This window comes from Phocoena phocoena, chromosome 15, assembly GCF_963924675.1.
Source record: "Phocoena phocoena chromosome 15, mPhoPho1.1, whole genome shotgun sequence".
In the NCBI taxonomy this organism is placed as follows: Eukaryota; Metazoa; Chordata; class Mammalia; order Artiodactyla; family Phocoenidae; genus Phocoena; species Phocoena phocoena.
In genome coordinates, this window is record NC_089233.1 from 64,391,927 (window position 1) to 64,413,156 (window position 21,230).

Genomic DNA, 21,230 nt, shown 5'->3' on the forward strand with positions numbered 1-21,230 from the left:
TCAGGAAATTCTCCATAAGCTCCCAATGGGAGAACACCACCCAACGGAGTACTCTTTTCTCATAAGATTGAAAAAGACAAACCACACCCATCACCACCACTCTTCGTTTCCCTCTCTGCCTCAAGGGACATGATGAAGGTAGACAAAGTATTTCTACCCCGGCCTCTCCCTCTATAACTCAGGAATTCCCCAAATTTAAATCAGCAGCCTCAAGGACAGTCCTCCTAAGTCACGAACTGAATCCAATATGCAAATCCTTACTACAAAACTACACATTCTTTATTCATACAGCTGACTAAGAGCTACTAACGTGTTTATAAGCGAAAATCTTAAGCAATAATTTGATTTAGATCCATATAATACTAGGAAGTCTGGCTGCCATACAGCATTTGGCAATATTAGAAAGCTTAAAATGTGCATGTTCACACAAAAAGTGAAAAGTGGGAAAATAACGGTATAGTAAACGGTCACAGGGTTTCCCATCCCGCTGTATTCTACAATGGTCAAAAAAGTTTGGAAGCCACTGATCCAGCTCCAACGTCCCAAAAAGACTTATCCAAAAAATGGACAAATCCAACCTGTGTGCAACTCTCCAAAGGGAAGCTAGCTTGAGGAGAGAATTAGATATGGGAAAGGAAGCAAACCAAGAAGGAACACATGGCCTTCTACCAAGATAGAACTGTATCTGAGTGGACATTTTTCCCCTCGTGACTTTGAATGTGCTTAAACAAAGCCGCCACCTTCTTACTTCAAAATAAGCATTTGGAGCATTGGCACAAGGCTGGAGCCCCTTCCCCAGCCAGCTCGGGACCCATGACAGAAGAGTGCTGCCACTGGCCTCCCACATCTCCCCCCACAAAAGTCAGGGAGAGGAAGGAAACAACGAGGAAAGGAGGGGCTCTGCCTCTGGAGTCATGCAGACAGGTGATGACTGAATAATCTCTGTTCACCCCTTATCAATGAGACTCTGGGCAAGTTATTTTGCTTCTCTTTGCCTGAATCTCTCCATCTGTAAAGTGGGGATAATAACAGTGCCAACTTTAGAGGATTATTTTGAGAATTAAATGGGGCTAACCATGGAAAGTGCCCCCTGCCTGACCCAGTGTAAGTGCCCTACATGTGTTAACTGCTCCTCTCTTCAGTGCTCATAAACGGATCCTTTTACTGTATGGTATCATCTACTTGTTGGCTGACGAGACACCCAGGAGGAATGCCTCGGTCTACCTGCTCCAGAGGACCTAAATGGCAGGAAAGGAACAGCCTCCAAAAAGGGAAATGAAGACCCTTCCCTCTTTTCTCCCCTAATGAAGTTCTCAAGCTTAAGTGTGGAACTGCTATCACAAGCAGTAGCCAGACCAAAACTTTTAGTTCCACTGGCCTCTCTTTTAAGGTTCAAATTAACTACAGATTTCCAGAAAGAAATGAAATAGCTGGGTTCACAGAATCACAGAAATTTAAAACTGAATATAATGAGATTATCTAATTTCACCCCATTTTGTTAATTAATCCCATTACTACTAAAGACAGAGAAAGGAAATAACTAGCCCTGGGACACACAGTAACTTGGATGAACCACAACTCGCTTCCCTTAGGATGTGATTTCCATCCATTTTACCAACAGCTCACACCTTGTGTAATCCAGTTCAATCTGAAGTCCACTTGGCTACTAAAAGAGCAGTGAGGCTCATGTGGCCTCTTCCTATGATCTACACCAATCTTGCACACAGATCAAAAATAATTCTGCACCCACCACACATTCTCCCTATTTGTTTGCCAAGGCAAAGGAATCAAAGGAATAAACTTCAAATAACAAGCACGAATACAGCAAATAAAAGTAGAAAATGTGACTTCTACCAAAATTTTCAAAGAACACCTACTGGGCAGCCACCTTTGCCCTCATCCTGCCCTGGTGGAATCTATATATTTAATCTATGTTTTTTAAATGAGACACCTGCCTCTCTATTGCCTGCAGTGTCTAAGACAACAGTACTGGACCACCTTCCTTACCATCTCCAGGGCAAGGGCATCAACAAGAACTTGTGCATCTCCAGTGTGCAGTGTGACCAATGGCACAAAAGGTGTTGAGTTAATGAACAAAAGCAGCAGACCAGAGCCCCTGGAAAAGAAACCAACCTACTGCTGATAACGCAAGCCCCCTCACTGGAATAAATTTACTTGGGATACATGGGAAATCTTAAGATGGGTTGATCTTCAGAATTCAATATGTTAGGGAAGCTGAGAAATTAAAGAGAGAGGATTTCAAAAATAAAGACGCTACGTTACAGACACACAATGACTTGCCCACTTGCCATTGTGGATGGCGTACAGAGTGGAGAGGAGAGATTCTACTTCTGTGGCTGCTTCTAGTGCAGGATTAGTAATTTTACAATATAAAACTGTCACCTAGTTAACCTCCAGTGTTGCCCATAAAAAAGGTAACTGAGGCAAATTCTCAAAAACAAAACTAACCTGCAAACACAACAGGAGGGGTAAAGGTTAGGAGGAATGCAACAAAATTTGAATACTCAAAAGTGAAGAAACAGCTGAAAGAGGCAGCAAAACTAGGAGAGAAATGGCAGTGAATAACTTTTTAAATATTCTAAATCTGTGCTGTCCAAAAGGGTAGCCCCTAACCACATGCAGCTATTGAATACTTGAAATAATGCTTAGTTCAAATCACAATGTGCTGTAAAATATACACTGAATTTTGAAAACTTAGTACAAAAACAAAAATGTAAAATAGCTCAATAATCTTATATTGAGTATAAGCTGAAACTGTAACATTTAAGATCTACTGGGTTAAATATATATATTTTTTAATTGTTATTGGAGTGTAGTTGCTTTACAATGTTGTATTAAGTGTATTCTTAAATTTCACTTGTTCCTTTTAACCTTTTATAAATGTGGCTACTAGAAAAGTTTAAATGACGTCAAGTGATTCTTATTTCTACTGGATAGTGCTGCCTAACAAGATCTCCAAAGATCAGACCTGGGAGAGGAAATCTGCTGCTGCGCTGTGAATCTACAGTTGTGCTGCTCAATACAGTAGCCACTAGCCACACATAGCTATTAAAATATAATTACCATATTAGTACACATGAGAACATTTCCATTGGAGAACATTCTATTGGACAGTGTTGGCCTAGAAGAACAAGAACCAAAAGGTGGACATTTCAGACGGAAAAGCTAAAACTCTGTGTCAAATTGATCTAAAACCACAAAGGAATGAATTTCAGGTAGACAACTATGCATATACGTGGTTAAATTGATGGGGAAATTCACTTAATTCTGAGTTGTTTATGAACGTATTAGAGCATTTGTTATCTGGCGGCTAGTCAAAAGATTATTAAAAAGATAAAAGGTTCTGTCCCTCTGCTAGGCCAGGACATCCCTAGAACCAACCTTTGCCTTGCCTGCCTACCTGCTCTGTAGACCATTCAGCTCAGTCATACCAGTTAGGCTGCCAGAACCTCAAGCTATGCTGTTATGGGACAACTTTAAGAGCTTTCAGGACAGGCACAATTTTAGATACTGCTACTGTGCTCCCTCACACAGTCATTTCATTTTACTAAACTAACAGTATTGTGTCCCCAAGAACACTGGTTAGAGATCGCACCTTCCCTCAGCTTACACCTAAGGATTCCATTACACTTATTTCTGTCTGACCATTCAGCAGCTGGCCAGGAAACCCTTTATCTAGTTCCTGTGAGTCATGAGTATACCCTGAATATGTATAAGTACAACTGAGCACTTACTTGCATCATTTAGGACTTTAAAGTCTTGAAGAACAGGCATTTTTTAAACTTCCTTTTCCAACACAATGTGTTAAGTGCTAGGTGCACACCACCACTCAAAACATTTAATTAGCATGGGTTACAGCTATGGCTAAGCTGTATATCCATGTGAAATTGTCTTAAAAGTTTGGAGTTAACAGATATTTCCAATTCCAACCTGTCAATTCAGTGGTCACAGAAGCAAAGGTAATCAGCATTATCTACTTCAGTAAGAGGTGTATTTGTCTTCCACCACTTAAGCCAGATTTATAGCCAAGGGATCCTGCTGGGCCCACACTACAGAAAGGAGTTATGTATAAAGGACATGACGCCCCAACGTGTGGGGAAGTGTGGAACAAAAGAAAAATGAAATTAGCCACAGCACCTGTTAGTACGATTTAAGAGCCCTTAAGTAGCTGAACTTCTTTACCCTTCTTAAGACGTTCCCACTCTTCGAGGACTAACAAGTGATTTGCAGTACAATGTGGTTGTTACATTTGATGTATAGCACAAATGCGTAAGTGACAAATCTTATTTCACTAATCAAGAGCTGTGAGTGAATTCACACCCACCCCCACCCCAATTAGGAGGTTAGGGCTACAGAGACACCAGTGAGGGGGCTTCAGTCTAAGTAAAACTCATAGTGCTGGTTACCAGCAGGCTTACTATACAAGCAGGTAAAAGGGGAAAACTGAGACCATCAAAATAGAGAGGGAATCAAACACCAAGGGGCGGTCTGTTTGAACATAGCATAGCTTGCTATATTGTAATACTGGGATGTGTTATGCTTATTCAACATCTTTAACTCTGTCCATATTTAATTATGTTCTCATAGCTCTATTTTCCCCAAATAGTCACCTCCTCCTTCTCTCAACATGAAATGGCAGGCCATCAGTTGCCTAGGAAAAATGACATGAAACTATTAAGTCACTGAAATCACAGTCCAGATGTCCGGAACAGCTAGGGTGCCAACTCCAATGCTCTGCTGTGCTATTTAACCACTTCTCTACAGCTGGTGTTTGCTTAGTCTCTATGACCTAATGGTCAACATTTTTGCTGGGGAGAGGTTCCTGGGACTCTTGACAGAATTCAAGGAATATGGTTAATGAGCACTACACTACTTCCCTGTCCTCAGAGTTTTAGAGTGCTGCCCTCTGTCCCTGGGGCTGGAATGTTTGCATCAGGTGGCTTTTTGCCCCTTCAGTAGTAGAGCAATATGTAGAAAAGCAGCTGCCACCTTAGTTGCTTGTTGCTAGTTATGTTGATCCAGAAAACGACCCATATTCTAGGATGCTTGTGAGATCCTCTGGCACAAAAATAGCTCAAGGCACCAAGGAATAGCACAGTGAAGAATTAAGATTTACATGAGCAGGCACCAATAAGAGATGAGCTTGCTTATTTGTTGAACAGAAGAATTTTCCCAGAAAAGTCACTACAGCATCAGAGAACTGTGCCACCACGAGAGTATACTCTTTCCAGAACATTTTACAGTAAGTCAGTGTGATCTAAAGATTTTATGCTAGAAAGACAAAACTGATATCAAGCAATTTTTTTAATTAAAAAGGATAGCCATAAGTTTGGATTCTACCATATCCCGTAAAAGCTCTACTTTTGGGGGGTAAGGAGAACGGTGGCGATGCACAAAATTGATAGACTATTACTTGATGTAAAACAATGGAAAGCAGACAACAATGAATTACAGAAGTTGAGTGATCACTCCTGAGCAATAAAGGGAGACATATTAGCACATAGTCCACCCTTTTAAGATGGTAAACGCCATTCTGGATATCCTTAGGCAGCCGATTTCACTCTGATTTTTCAAATGCTTAGTCAAACTGTCGTAATTTTAAAAACAGATCAGCAACTACCTGGAATTAATTATGTCTAGTCTAAACCTCTCTAAAACAAATTGGGTATTCAAACTCAAATACAGGCTAAAACTTTCATGATAAAGATAAAAGTTACAAACATTTTTCAAGAGTCTTGGTTAAAAGGAACAGCCCACTAATTTCTCTGCAAGTCCAATCCAGATTTTTTTTTTTTTTAAGAGACTCTGTGGAGTTTACAGAAACTTTTTATTTGCTAATTTTTTCAGTAGAAGTTGAACCAATGTGGAAAGGACAAAACCAGAGCATCAATGTCGGACAGCAGCTATATTTTTGATTCCTCTCCCCTCTTCCCCACCTCAAATACCTCACATACTAATGCAAAAACAAATAAGTAAACAAAAAAGAAAAACAAAGCTTTAGAGGTATGTGCAACTGACAATGTATTCTGAAAATTTGTTTTCCCATTTCCTAAAGTAAACAGTTTTTAAAAAACAATTCACAGCCCCCTTTAAAACTCCTTTTGTGAAAAGGAGTATCTGGCTTTCAGTTCTTTCTGAGTCCACATAACAAAGTGACTTGCTAGCAAAACTCATGTTAAGTCTGAAAAGGTGGATACCACAGATCTGACCTAGAGTCAAGATTCCTCCCTGCAGTTCCAGGTATCCTCTTCTTTCCACACTTCAGCATTAGCAGACAAGGATAAGCAACAATTGTTACCTCCAAGATCACCAAAGCCACCTTTCCAAAGGCACAAAATATTTTCAGGAGTTTTTAAAAAAACCCCAAATACCTGATGGTATAGCTCAGTAGAGTACTCATGTACAGTCAAAGCATTAAAAGCATCAGCCTGTTTTATTTCGTGACAAGTTTATTGAACAGTATTCAAGACTTTATCTATATAAACAAAAATCTCTGCTGAATGAAGCCAAGGCAGTATTTGCTGGCACTGTTGTGGCCACACTGGCAATGAGTTATTTTATTGTGTTTGGTTTCTAAAGTTTGGACTACTACAGAACTGCCAGTAAAACAATTTAAATGTTTGCAAGAGTGGGAAATAATTTTTAAAAGTGATCACTGCCAGAAATTCTTCCCAGAAGATTTGACTAGCAGCAATTTTACATTTTCTTTACACATTTTTAAAGTGTTCTTCAACTGATGAGTGGATTTATTTTTAAACCTTGACCCACACCTCTACACAATGACGGAATCCAATAACAGGGACTTTGATTAAGGCTTTCGTGCATCCTTATTTTTATCTATTTCCACCCAAAATGTATGTTTGCTTACTTCCATACACAGCCCTAGATTTTCATCCAGTGGGTTAAGACTGACCTAATTACACTGTTACCTCTCTGAAATTCTGAATAAAGTTTCCTAATGGAATTTCCACTAACAATGCTTTGACAACTTGGAGCACAAAGCTAGAAACTACATTTCACTTAACAGTGTTGCATTAAAAAAAAAAGCCACTAATAATTATACATCCAAACTGCAGTGGAAACACAGAACACACCTCCAAATTTTGCTTACCAACTGTTTCACTAAAGTTCAGGAAAAGTTTACAAGTTTGCTTATTTATAAAATACATTTTGTAGATTTCTCTAACCCTTTAAGCTAAAAAAAAAAAAAAACCAAGCAAACAAAAAAATGGGGGGTGGGGAGGAAGGTTTAAACCTAATGGAAAAGTTTCTCTTCTATTAATGTCAGAGACACCAAAAACAGGCAATAAAATTTACACATAAGATTGAAAATATCATGATAGTGTTTACAAATACACACCACTTTAAGCGAAGCTTTACAAATCCTTCATACCATACAAAGCAAATGAGAAAATAATGTAAATTTTCACCCCAAACCTAGTTCTTACGAGAAAATTTGCAGGTAAGAGAGGTATGAATAGTTGCACAGAACATATTTTCAGGAAATTTTTAAAAAGTCAAACTCCAATGCCCAGAACAAGGTGAACAGTATGCTTAGCAGTTAGCACTATGTTAATAAGTCTCAGATACACAAAAATCAAGTACCAGAGGGCAAAGCATTTAATTACATTTCACAACAAGAGAAGCACTGTTGTGATTCAACCAAATATGAAACACAATTCTCTCCAATTTCTACACAAACCACTATTTTCTTAATTTATTTAATTTGATGAACAATGAAATCAAGTTTTCCTTTTCAGCATTAATCTAAAACGTAGAAATAACAAAGTAGTTGCAATAAAGTATATGAAATATTTAATAAGAACGTATGAACACATAACCAAAATAAACTGTGAAAAAAGATAAAAAGACTTTCATCTTCAAACAACCCATTTTTCTAAAATGAAAATAGTCAGCTTTCCAATGGGGAAAATAATCTGCAGTTGAAATAAGACTCCCAAGCAGCGCTGAAGTTTTTTGCACTCTGTCTTTGGAATGAGAAATGATTACTTAACAGAAAACTTAAATTGAACAGCATATACAAACATCATATTGCTTTTTTAGTTGAGGAGGCAATACCTAGTTATCTGTCAAAGCAAATTTGTATTCGTGAATTAGCAAAAGACCCACAACACAGCCATTTCTTCTTTGAAAGTCTAAATAATCCTTTCCCTAAACAAAATATCCTGTACTGTCAATCCTCTAAGATTGTAGTGATGAAAAAGCTTTCCAAATCTTAGCACACAAATGAACTGTTGCCACTCTTAACTCTAAATTACACGACGCTGTATTTCAGTGTTCCACTGAATTGCAACACCCAAAAGGCACTATTTTTCTTAAATAGAAAATATTTCTTTTAAAAGGCTGACCCCTCTGTAAGTAAATTGATTTGTAGGAAATGTTGGGGATGTTTCAAACCAAGACAGAGGCCCATGTAAAAGACAAAATTTGTTTTTCGTATCTCACCAATCTCCCATTCCATGTTTATAATATAATGTGACACATCTTTAGAGCATTTTAACTAAGAAGAAAAGTAACTATAAGTAGAGCCTTTTGTGGCAGTGAGCAGGACGTTGTAAGGCAAATGTTTTCGTGACAAGGACACTCACCAACCAGAACCCACGTGGTCCTCCTGCCTTAGTCCTGAATGCCAGAGTATGAAAGGGCAAGGAGCCTCAATTCTCTCCCCTCTGGCAGCTGCACTTGTACTCTGTATAAGGAATTTTTGTAACCAGGCTCCTGATCAAACAACTAGACCAAAAAGCCTCCAATTAACAGGATTAAATATATATTGATCTATGGACCAACTTATGGATCTTTTATTCTGTTAACACTACTGCTAACAAAGCTAACAATTTCAACTACAATTTTAAAGACCTATATATAATAATGCTTTCTTATGAATGGACCCTTTTTGTTTAGTTACAGGTCAAAATTTCACATAAATTTGGGACAGAAGGAAATTGCCAGAACATCAGTCCATCTTGGGCAAGACTTCAAATCAGGCATCTTAAACAATGACCATTAAAAGTGGTTTCTGGTTTTTGATGCCATCCAAACAACATGAACAATTTTTAAACTGACTAAAACTTGGCGGTCAAACCAAAAAGGCTCTGGTAGGTAGAGGACTCCATATTTTATTTTTGTGGCAAACGTCTTATTCCACACAGTTTTAAGTGTGACTGACATTAGAAATCAAAGTTCAAGGTTATAGCACAAACCAAGTGTGGAGTTTTATATTAGAAAAACATCAACAAAACAATTCTGCTCATTTACAAATGAGTCAATTAGGCAAATAAAGCAGCAACTTCAGGACTGTCTATACAGCAAGAACCCTCAAGAAGCAATAAAGGTACATACAGTGAATCTGTATACAGAGATTTTATTCAATTTTTAAAGAAAATGAGGACTTTAGACAAAGCTTTGACCCTATAACAAAGCAAATCTGTCCAGCTTTAAACCAAATTCCAAGAGTAGCCAGCTTCTATTTTTCAGCAGCTGGCAAGAGCACCCTCAATGAACTCTATTGACATTTCTATTTTCTTCACCCCATATGGTATAAAACAAAACCAATCTAGACTCCTGGATAAGCTTTATGTGGTCATTTGAGTTTTACAAATGGTTTCTCTAATAGTATGCCAAAATCATTTTTGTGTTCTCTCCGGACAGCTTTACTGTAACATACAGCAATGTTTATCCTGGTAGTGAGTCTTCTGTAAACAGTAAACCAATGCTCTATGTTATGGAAACCAATCTATATGCAATTGAAACAATCCACAGGCTCTAACCTGAAAACACTAGGAAAACAATCTGAATGCATTAATCACAGCACTATGAAGACTATATCTACCCTATGAAGAACTGATGTGAACAGCTACCCTAATACGAGTTTTACTTTCCTAGAGCCAATAGGTCTGTCATTTAAGTCAATGACAGCAGCTGTGGCTTCATCCCGAGATTCGAAAGCCACCATAGCTTCACCTGTGGGCATACCTTTTTCATTGTATTTTAAACACACTGAGCCTGGGATCACTTGATAGCCATAAAAGAAATCTAAAATCTCATCAATAGACACAGTGAAGGGCATGTTCTGTACTTTGATTACTGTTGGTCCTGGTTTTCCAGAACTAGATCCAAAGCCAGGAGGACCACCAACATGGACTGGGCCTGGGCCTGGGCCAGGGCCAGGGCCAAAGGCTGGAGGCCCACTCAAATGCCCAGGGGCACTTCCAAGGCCAGGAGGGCCGCTTCCAAAGCCAGGGGGGCCACCTAAGCTACCAGGGCCATTTCCAAAATTCTGAGGGCCCCCTCCAAATCCTGGTCCACTTAAATTATTTGGTCCACCTCCAAAACCTGGAACATCCAGTCCTAGACCAGGCAAACCACTATTTCCAACTGAAGGCATTCCAGGCCTAGCATCACCAAAGGCCCCTCCTAATCCTGGAGGAGGGAGTGGTGGTCCAAAGGCATTTGACCCACCAAAATTACCAGGAAAGTTAAATGGAGGCCCATTGTTGGCCTCCTTAGATCCTACAGTCAAGAAGGCATGCTCTTCACCTCCTGCACTAGGCATTCCCGCACTAGGCATTCCCGCACTGGGTATTCCCACACCGGGCATTCCAGCACCGGGCATTCCTGCAGCAGGCATTCCTGTATTGGGCATTCCTGCATTGGGCATTCCCGCACTGGGCATTCCCACACTGGGAATTCCTGGAACTGCGGGATTACCTGGCACAGGCATCTTTAACCCCTTTTTTCCTTGGGCAGGAGGATTTTTCTCAATCTCTCTCATATCTTCTAGAGTAACTACATGAACAAAAGCTTCTCTCCCATTAAGTTTTTTACGGTGTAAGCGTTCAGACTTACGTGCATCATCTTCATTTTTAAACTGAACCAATGCCTGTCCTAGACCTTGCCCATTGTTATCAACAAGAACATGTACAGCATTTTCATCCACTGGGATTCCTTCTAGGAATTGGAGAACATCCATCTTGGTAATGCTGAAGGGAATATTTGTTATATGCGCACAGACTTTGGCAGAGGTGACATCCCCCTCCGGATTTAACATCATTTCCCTCTGGTCATAGCTGAAGTTCTGCAATCTTTTTCGAATCATATCTATCTTTTCTAGCATACCTTTCTTGGTAATTGGATGAACTTGAATAAAGCGATTGCCCATGTACTGTTTATGACGACACAGAGCAGCCTTATAGTCAGCCTCATTCCTGAACTCTACGAAGCCTTCACCCGTTGCTTTCCCATTGGGTCCATAAGCAATATAAATACTATCTTCCACAATATCCAACTTTTTAAAAAAATCAATGACATGTTTGTTTTCTGCTTCAAAGGGTAGCCCTTTCAAGTAAACACAAAAACCAGCCTCGTGTGGTGATCTTGACCTTGACCTTTTCTGCCCACTGGGCGATTTTGACCTGGGAAGTGCCTGAGGAGGGGGATGGGTTTGTCCAGAAGGTCCTATACTTTGCTTAAAAGTGATATGGCCTCCAGCAGCTACCCACTGTCTCTCTGTGGCAGGACTAACTTCCACATAGCGTTGAATCATCAGCATTCTGTTTCGCTTCAAAGCTTCAAATGTATCTTGAGGGGAGAGAAACTTAACCAATCCATTCCCATTATTTCGACCTACATGATCTTTCAACAAATGCACGGCATCAACACGGAGCCCATGGAAAAAATCTCTGACATCATTTTCCATTGCAGAAAAGGGCATTCCATGCACACTGACATACAGATCATCAGGGTTGATGGGAAGTGGTTTCACACTGCTTTGAGAGTTCATCTGGATAGGGTTAACAGGATTCAATGGACCCAGGAACACAGGGTTCAGGTTATTGTTCAGATTCATAGGTGCTCCAGAGCCATTCATTCCAGCAGGTAGAGGTGCCACAGGTGGCGGGTTCAAGGGTGGCATGCCTGACATGGGTGGCAGTGGGGTCATGGGTGGCACAGAAGGGACTGGGGGTATTGGGGGCACAGGAGGCACAGGAGGCAATGTAGGTACCGGGGGAGGAACTGGTATTGGAGGAATGGACGGCATTGGCGGCAAAGATGGCATCGCTGGGATTGGAGGAATTGGTGGAGGTGGGACTGTGTTCATTGGAGAGGCTGTGCTCGGAATGGTTGAGCTAAACGTTGGGCTCCCAAAGGAGGCCCCCATATTTGGAGGAGCCGTTCCTATGCTGGCTGTGGAAAATGTCTGTACGTTTTTGTTGCTTTCATGAACAGAAGTGGCGGCAGTAACTACACTGGGTGAGGGATTATTAAAGTTGGGTACTGTCGTAGGCAAGTTTACCCTGCCACTCATTCCTGAACTAGGTGGAGGTCCTGATCTACTAGCATTTGCTGGTGGTATATCTAAGTTGGCAGTTTCAAAACGCCTACGACTCAGTTCAATCATATTCTGCATTTCCGTTTTACTACTCAACAATAGTGTTACTTTTGACCCTTTAATTGTACCACCTGTGCGCATCATACCAAGCCTTGCATCTTCATCAGTGGCAAAAACGATGAAAGCCTCACCCAGTTCACCCCCTACAATATGCACGCCCCCATCAGGGATGGTCAATCCAGAGAAGAAGTGGCGAATGTCCATGGTCCCCGCCACAATTGGGAGACCTTGCAAACGGATGACCACAGCCATGCTGCGCTGAAACCACACACACCTGCAGATGAGAAAAGGCAACGGCCAGGTCAGACTCCTGTTTATCACACCAAGTTTTCAGCTACAAGAATGACCATCTACCGTATTAGGCCCTCAAGTATTCCCTCAAACTATCACAAGCAATGTCGTTTTTTAAATTTGGATATTCTAAAAACTGAATATTATATGCCATTTACAATGTAAAACCCAATTTCAACATCCAAAAGGCATTAATTCTGAAAACACTTAGAAGTTCAGCCCCAAGACTCAAAAATTTCAGGAAAAAACAACCATAGGACAAGAAAATCACCAATTATATCATCATTCAGACCACTAATTATTCAATAAGATTTAAAAGAAATGTGTAAGTCAAATCAGGAAACAAAGTTTAAAAGTCTACAGGGGAAAAGATACAAAGGATGTATCAAAGTTAATATTTAAAACTGGCTCAGCATCTTCCTTATAAAGTTTTGACAACTTTGTAGAATTACTGGTATCATTTTATATGGCTTAATCTCAAAACAACAGAAACAAAGCGGGAATAATAATGAATTTCAAATAATACTTAACACTAAAGCAGATTCAAGTCTCAAATGAGAACTGATTTCATATTTCATCCTAGGATGAAACCACTTTACTTATTAAAGAAATAGCTTTACTTATTAAAGAAAATGACATATGGAATTACGTATTACATATAAGGTTAATACATATTAAGTATCCAGAAGAAATACTGAGTAAAACAGCCAAAATATCAGTTACCTGTAGTCATCATTCCAAAAAGTAGAACCTGGTTACAGTGCCATTCACCATGGCTATTTTAATTAAAACCCAGGTCCAAAGACTCATTCTCATGCCCTCCATTTAATAAAATGGGGAGGGCTGATAATGAAAAAGAGGGATTTTTTTATTTTTGAACTAGTGTACGAACTTTATTCAGTGGTTGTGACCCAAAATAACTCCTGTGGAATTTCTGGGTACTCACTAATCTCTGTAGATAATGTCCATTTTGATATAATCAAAAGAGAAAAGTTTCTCCCAGACTTAAATACAATTTCAGTATTTCAATTCATATGGTTTCTAAGAGTAAATGGAAGGGCAGCCATGTATAAAGTAATCCAAAACAAACTCTTGCGACTGAAAAAAATATTAATTTGAAATTTATATGGTTAACAACAAAGGGTGTTATCCAAGCCATTTTTAAAATCAACTTTTAAATATAAACCTATATTAAACTGGCTCTGTGATCTTAGCAAAATTATAAATTATTTGAGCTTTGGTTTCATCACTTTTCAAATGAGAACATTAGAAGAGCAAAGTTTCCTGCTCCAAGCGCTAAGAATTCTATAACTCCGTGAAAGCAGTTTTTCAATGTCAAATATTACATGAATACTAATTTAAGGCAACAAAATCTGCAATTATATCTCAATATTACAATTGCTGCACACAAAAGAGTAATATATTGTTTGGCTTTTACACTTTTCTCACACACACATACACAAAAATAAAAGCCACCTTCAAACTTAATCCAGAAAGATGGACTGGCAAACAGAAAACGAGACCATATAAAACATTAGAAATTTGGGAAGGGGCAGGGGAAGCTTTCCATTTTTGGTCTGCAAGCGTCAACAAGAAAAATTAATACTAAAAACGTCACACCAACAGACTCTTTTGCCCTTATTTACTATTTAGCAGTCTTTAAGAAGTTCATCAAGAAGGTTCCGATTCATTGAATCAAATTCTCACTCCTTACTAACTCTAGAATATTGGCTGTACGCAAAGATGAGATAGCATTCCGTTCAACTTCAAAAATCACTTAATCACTAACTGGGGGAAACATCATGGGTAATCTAGATCCCCAAAACTTGAGAAAGAGAGAGAGAGATGTTAGTCTGCATTAGCACAATAAAATGGAAATTTGATATGGTCCCAAGAATTAAGCACAGGGCTAAAGTGACCTACACAATTAAGTCTTCAAACCATCTGCAGCTGAGGGAAGGGATTTAGTGGAAGGTACAAGTGAAAACATGATATTGAAAGTCTGCCCAAATTACCATCTAGAAAAGGGCTGAGTAAACCAAAGCAGTGCACAAGATTTATTCATAAAGTCATCTAAACAGGAAGAGTTTTTAGGTTCTGAAGAACGTGAAGTAAGATATGCTATTCTGCTACAAAGTACCTGTTTGACAGATGAGTCATTTCAACCTATCTTGCTTGAGCCTACCTTAGTTATTTAACAAGAAGTTAGGTTCCAATCACTAAGGTTCCACCTAAAGTCAATTTGTACTCTAAAACATGACCCATTTTCTATGCCTATTCCGCAAAGGAATATTAAAAAACCGTACCAATAACAAGCACCCATATTTGTAGTTAGTCTAGAATGCTACTGAGGGGGAAAAAACAGCTACTTACTGCCTAATAATCAGGAATTCAGCAGAAGAAATGCATCCATAGAAAATTGACTCCCAAAGGAAGCAACAACTGTTCAAGACACCCAGTCCACCCCTCTCCCATCCCTCAAATAAGCTTATTACAAACAAAAAAACACAATTTAGTTATTACACATACTTTCATGTTATTTAATAAGCTATCTCAATTTATTTTGTATAAAAATAAACCCTCTATTCAAAATCTCTTACCTGATAAAACAAGAGATGTATTTTCTTAACAAGAAGTAGAGGCCAAGTCAATCCTGTGGGCAACCAATTAAAACCAACTTTTAGACTGCAATAGAGAATAAATGGAGGCAAAAATCAATGCAGGAAACACAAAACACGCACAGGCCACACTGAACTGTATATTAAAGGGCGAGTCTGAAACCACCGGAGTACATCATTACAATGTATTAGGAAAAAAAAAAAAAAGACGTACCAAAATCCCACACGTTTATTATTTGGTTGCTTTCAAGTTGCTTTCTCTCAAAGCATTATGTATTTACATACATCAAGAATGTGTCATAAATTAGCCCAAGAAAGAATCAATCGAAAACTAAAACAGTCATAAAGATCGGCTTCACAGCTGGTAATTGCTTTAATCACTTGATGATTAAACCAGTCCAGAAAATTCCATAACACAAGTCCAACGGCGACCTATTTCCTCAGGTTCCCACCAAATTTTTGATGAAAAAGCACAAGTTCACATAGCAACAGTTCCTGGACAAATTAAGTCATCAATTCAAGGATATTCATGGAAATTACTGCAATTACTCGTTCAACATATTTTCCTTTGCACCAAAATAGCAATCAAACAACAAAAAAAACATAAGTGAAGTGAAAGGTCTGGCCTATAAGGACTAATTCCTGGTTAAAACCACTAGAGTTCAATATATTAAGGAAGAGTGCTTTTTCTTCTAACACCAAAATGGTTCCAAGAAACTTGTTAAAAAAAAAAAAAAAAGTCCGGCATATTAAGAGTCCTTCCAAAGTAAAAACAGGTCACTCATCTTTCACTGGAATTTCTCCCAAACTAGTGAAGTTATGAACAATTTACAAGCAATTTATATGACCAAATGATTAGACAACTATATTCAAAAGAGTAGAAGAAAATTGTCACTGTTAGGTATAAGATTACCCATAGACATCTACTTAGAATGATGATGCTTATTTTTAACTATCTTTCAAGATCAGGATACCACCATTGAGCTTAATATTCATCACCAGAAAGACATATTCAAACGTTTTAGCATTACTCCAAACTTTTCCTAAAGAACAAGCTAAACATCACCTGGACAACCACTCAAGTTACTAAAGAACAGTGAGATTGTTTTGCCACAAAAAGCTATGCTGTATGTCATAAGCAACACCTTCAGAAGCCCAGAGCATTGTGTTAATCTTTTAAATGTTGTACAATCGATCCTCTAGATCGATTAATTAAATTAAATCTAGAATTTAAATTAAATTAAATCTAGAATTTTAAGTCTTCATTTAAAAACAACCACATCTAGTAGTTTATCTAACGGGTCACAAAGGGAAATGTAAAACAGAAAAAAGCTTGCTTTACATAAAGTTTACACTCAACAGGGAAGAGCATGAATTATTGCAGTATTTTTTTTCTAAATGTACAAGTTTAACTCTATGAGCCTCAGAATCAGGGTAATTTTTTAGTTAAACACTTGTGATGACTCCTACTGAAGATTCCAATTCAAAAGGTCTGGTGTGGGGCCAGGACGCATGGCCTGAAGGTAAGGGAAACAGGTTCCTCAGCCCCTTTCCTTCCAGATCCAAGAAGGTACCATATGTCCACTGGAGAGGAACAAGTTCGGGGTCAGCCAGTTAAGCCCAAAGAAAACATTCTAGGTCTACTCCCTAAAATGTTTACAGGGTTGCCAGAAATTACTAAACAAGGAGAAAAGGTGAAAGGCCCAGCTGAATTCAGCAAATCCCTAGTTCAACTCATTCAATTTAAAGTACAAAATCAATCTAGTCATAAATTTGTTAATCTTTTCTATTTCAGCACAAGGGAAGATACATCTCACCCCATGCCAAAGGAAAGTACACAGAAAGCTCAGGTTAGCAGCCAGAACTTCACAACTCTTGGTGTTATGGCTCTTCCTTCAAATAGAAATTGAGAACTCAAATACTTCTGTTTTCAACAAAAGTATTTTGTTTCAACAAAAGGGGCACAATAATTTAATAGAAGTATCACTATTTTCCAGGAACCTACTTATTCCTGCGTTCTGTCAGCTAGCAACTGAATGTAGGATACCAGTCACTCCAGTGACTTTTAAAAATTCACTCCAGTCACCTTTAAACTTTGGTGAGTTTTAGAAAGATAAGACTGAAACAATCCTAAGCAACAAAACACCTAAAATACATGTTTTACCTATTCAGAGAGCATAACGGAAAGAGAAAATGGGTTTGATTTGCCATTAAATCCATTGATGTACTTCAGAAGATCTAAGACAAGAAGCTTTAGTATACTTTTGCACTTTATCTTGAGAATTAAGCCACATAATGGCTTTATTTCTTACAAATTCCAGATGTATGCACAATTACAAAAAGCTACTACAAAAGTTTAGCATATTATTATGACAAGACAGATTTTCTTAAATACTAGCCATTCCAGAAACTTGGAATTGCAGGATAATGTCTGACAACAATCCTCTTTACCAGGAAGCCAAGGCAAAAATCAGAACTTGACCATTTCCACCCTTCATTTGGTAATAAACATCCAAAAGTGAATTTTAACTTTGTTCAATAGTAAGTCTTTGATCAACAAGAACCAGGGTACAGCAGACCTAAGTTCTTCAGATTCAAAAGAAACAATCACCCTTCAAATGTTTACCACAGAGATGAGCAACAGAGAACCAATCATAATGGGCACAATGCTACAAGCAGCATAATCATATTATGGTATGCATTATGGAAAAAAACACAGCTTCATCAACTTGATTTTGTCCCCATCCCCAAATGGAACACATTTCAGGTTCTGGGACCATTCTTAATAAAACAATTCTTCTGATACTGAGGGAGATATAAACCTTTGATAGCATGTTACTCAACTTTCCCATTAACCTCCAGTCAGTATTCAAAGACAGCAAATCAAAAGACATTTCTAAATAAGATATTTATTCTCTTGCCAAAAACACTACAATATTAAGTTATTTTTCAATCCCCCCAAATGCCAACAAAAATGTTCGTTATCTTACTTGCTTTAAACTTCAAAGAAACAATATTTCTTCTAACCTAGCCAACCACATTCACCCTCACTACTGGTTTTAAGGCTTTAAACTTAATGAACTAAACTCTATGCAAACCAAAATGTATGTGTGTGGTGGTAGTAAAATCTGATAAAACTAAAGATTGAGTGATTTTTCTTAGTTGACCTAAAACACTTAACAATATTCACTTATTCACAAATATTCATCAAGCAGTTATGGGCCAGGCAGAAGATTACAGAAATGGATGACAGTCCCTGCATTTTAGGGGGGGATATCTAAAAACATCTTTTGTGCAACGGTTACTGACAGTTCTTCCTATCTCATCTACAGAAGAAAATATTCAACTGAAATGATGGCGTGACTATCTACAAAATGGAATAAAAACAGCATGAACGTTGTCAGTGGATTTCAGCACCTGGAACACACTGGCCCACAAAATCAAGTTTCACATCTACAGATTGTACCAACAACCCCCAAACTCACGCAAAAATCAAGTCATTTGGTATGTCAAAGAAAGTGAAAGAAGCCTGAAGTTTTCTGATATTAGCACATAACAGTATGTTCCAAGTAACTACCACAATGGTTTCTAAAGCTTCACATTTTTCACCTAACAGATATGAACATAAGAAAAATTGAAATTATGCAGCACAATCCATAAACAAAATAATCAATATATAATCAAGCATATAAATGATATAAAAATGCATTCCCTGCGTCATTTTTTTCCAGTATTAATACTAAGCACATCCTCAACTTTTATATAAACACGCCATTTTTCTTCAAATATTAATTACCATAAATTTTTTTAACCACCTGTAACAGTTCTTCCCAATTGTTTTAATATTCTTGGAAAATGCCTGAGCACAATTTCCTTCCACTAAATCCAGAATCCTCCACACTATCAAAACTACCAAATTTCAAAAACAAATACAACCAGTCTTGTATTATATTTCTATAATTAAAAAACAAAATCCAACAGGAACGGCCTATACGTCCAGACTTCTAGGATATTTTTCTTCAACTGCAAAGGCTCTGAAATGCATTAACAATGTAAACTAGATAACAAAGTCCAAGGCAATTCATGTTGCTAGTACTGCATTTTACAAAAATTATACCATTTATAACCATTCAAGCAAGAAGCTCTAAAAGAAATACTCATCACAAGTCTCTCCTTCAACAAAACCTTCAGTTGCAATCATTTTTTGTTAGTAGCTTATATTGACTGGCATCACCCTAGTCTTAAATAATATAAAATGGTTCCTGCCAACTATCCCAATTTACATTAGGTCATCTCTGGGAATCCGGAGTCAAGGAGGGTTTTAGAATCCAGAAACCTCTCTTACGGAGCCTGCTATTTTCAGTATACAACTCTCGGCAGGTTCAGGGCTGAATAACCGAGAATAACCCTCACCGGAGCTCAAATTTTTCACTATAAATCACACATTGGAAGCACACATACAGTCCATGCACTTACAATCTAGCAGCTAAGCCTCCTGCACTAGTGACCATCCCCGTCATGAACCTGCAGATTCTCAAAGCCCCTCGCACCCACTTCACGTGGCCGAAAACTACCACCTCCAGCCTTCAAAAGAGAAACTCAGTTCACTCTCCATCAAAATCACCCAGCCTCCACATCCCATTGGACCTCCGATGCTGGAGGCTCTCTCTCAAGGGACGCGTAAAGGTGATGCTCTTAGCAGCCCCCTCCCTACTCGGGGACTAAGAGGCCCGGGAGGCGGACTCACGCCACGCTACCGGGGCCGGCTTCTCAAATTAACGACACCCCGGAGGGTAAGCCCCGCCCCAACGCTGGGCTTTGGAAGCGTTTCACTGCAACCGCCTCCACCTTAAGGCCAAGAAGGCGGCCAATTCCGACTTCCTTCCTACACTCACGGGAGAGCACCGACTACAGCTCCTTCCCCCCACGTGTGTCCAGAGACTGTAGTCCCCTTTTTCTGGTAGGCCACCGGGGCCTCCATTCCACTTCCGGTGGAGGGAGTGTCCTCACTACGATTATCTCCTCACTTCGGGGCACAGTTAACCTCTGCCCCACATGGGGGCATAGAGAATCTTGCTCATTCGGGATGTAGTGTATTTTCACTGCAGTTCCCGTTCGTTCGCAGGCCGCTGGGCCACCCAGTTCTGGCCTCCTCCCTCTCAGACCACGGGGGCGTCCTCGCTACGGCCTCGTCCCCTCTTCGGTAGGCAGGCTCCTCCTCTCTTGTGTCCTACTTGCACCCTCTCAGGACCGAGAGGCACAAGCGGCGCCCCAGGCCCCTCGCAGCCATGCCCCGACCCTTCAGCGTAGGGCGCTCACTGCGGCGGGCTCCGAGGCCTCCGAAGGCCCCGCCCCGGGCCACCAAGGGGCGGCTCGAGCCCCGCACAGCCCCGCCCGTTCCGGGGCTGCGGGAGTCTTACCGGGGAGAGCTGCGCGGCACCCGAACCCAGACCCGAGTTACCCCCCGCGCGAGTGCCTCCGCCCCGCGGTCGGTAGCCCCAGCCCGAACGGCTTCCCGGAGCCCACAGCAGCCACCACCTCTTTAGCCGCTTCACAAGATGGCCGCCGGCCCGCTCAGCAGCTCCGCGTTCCAGAAAGGGCGGGATGGAATGGTTGACGTCACGGGGCGGGGTGGGGCGGCGCAAGCGCGCGGAGGTTCTCGGGTAGCTCCCGGAAGTTGCCTGTGTTTGTGGCAGAGGAGCTCGGCGACTTTTGCTTGGTAGCTCCGCCTTAAGGGAGTGAAGCTGCTTGTTGGAATCCGAACAGTATCTGGCGTTGGGCTTCGTGCAATTGCTTCACTTCTTCGAGCTTCTGCGAAAGGAGGGAAATACTGCCTACCTCTCAGAATTGTATTGAGGATTAAATGGACCACAAAATGGTGCCTAGTTTTA

The 21,230-nt window shown here is 39.8% G+C and overlaps 1 protein-coding gene across 2 annotated transcripts in view; it reads right to left on the reverse strand.

The window, feature by feature from the left end:
* CPNE1 (copine 1) overlaps positions 1–20,852 on the reverse strand; it is a 37,051-nt gene extending 16,199 nt beyond the window's left edge. The window contains exon 1 of one of the 2 annotated variants that reach the window (XM_065892618.1): positions 20,760–20,852. Coding sequence is in view for 1 of the 2 variants with exons in the window: in XM_065892617.1 (XP_065748689.1) it covers positions 9,908–12,682 (2,775 nt within the window). In the remaining variant the exon portion in view is untranslated. Of the gene's footprint in view, positions 1–9,907; positions 12,683–20,759 lie in introns of those variants that run through there. The other variant, XM_065892617.1, reaches the window with a different exon arrangement.
* Positions 20,853–21,230: the final 378 nt, after the last annotated feature.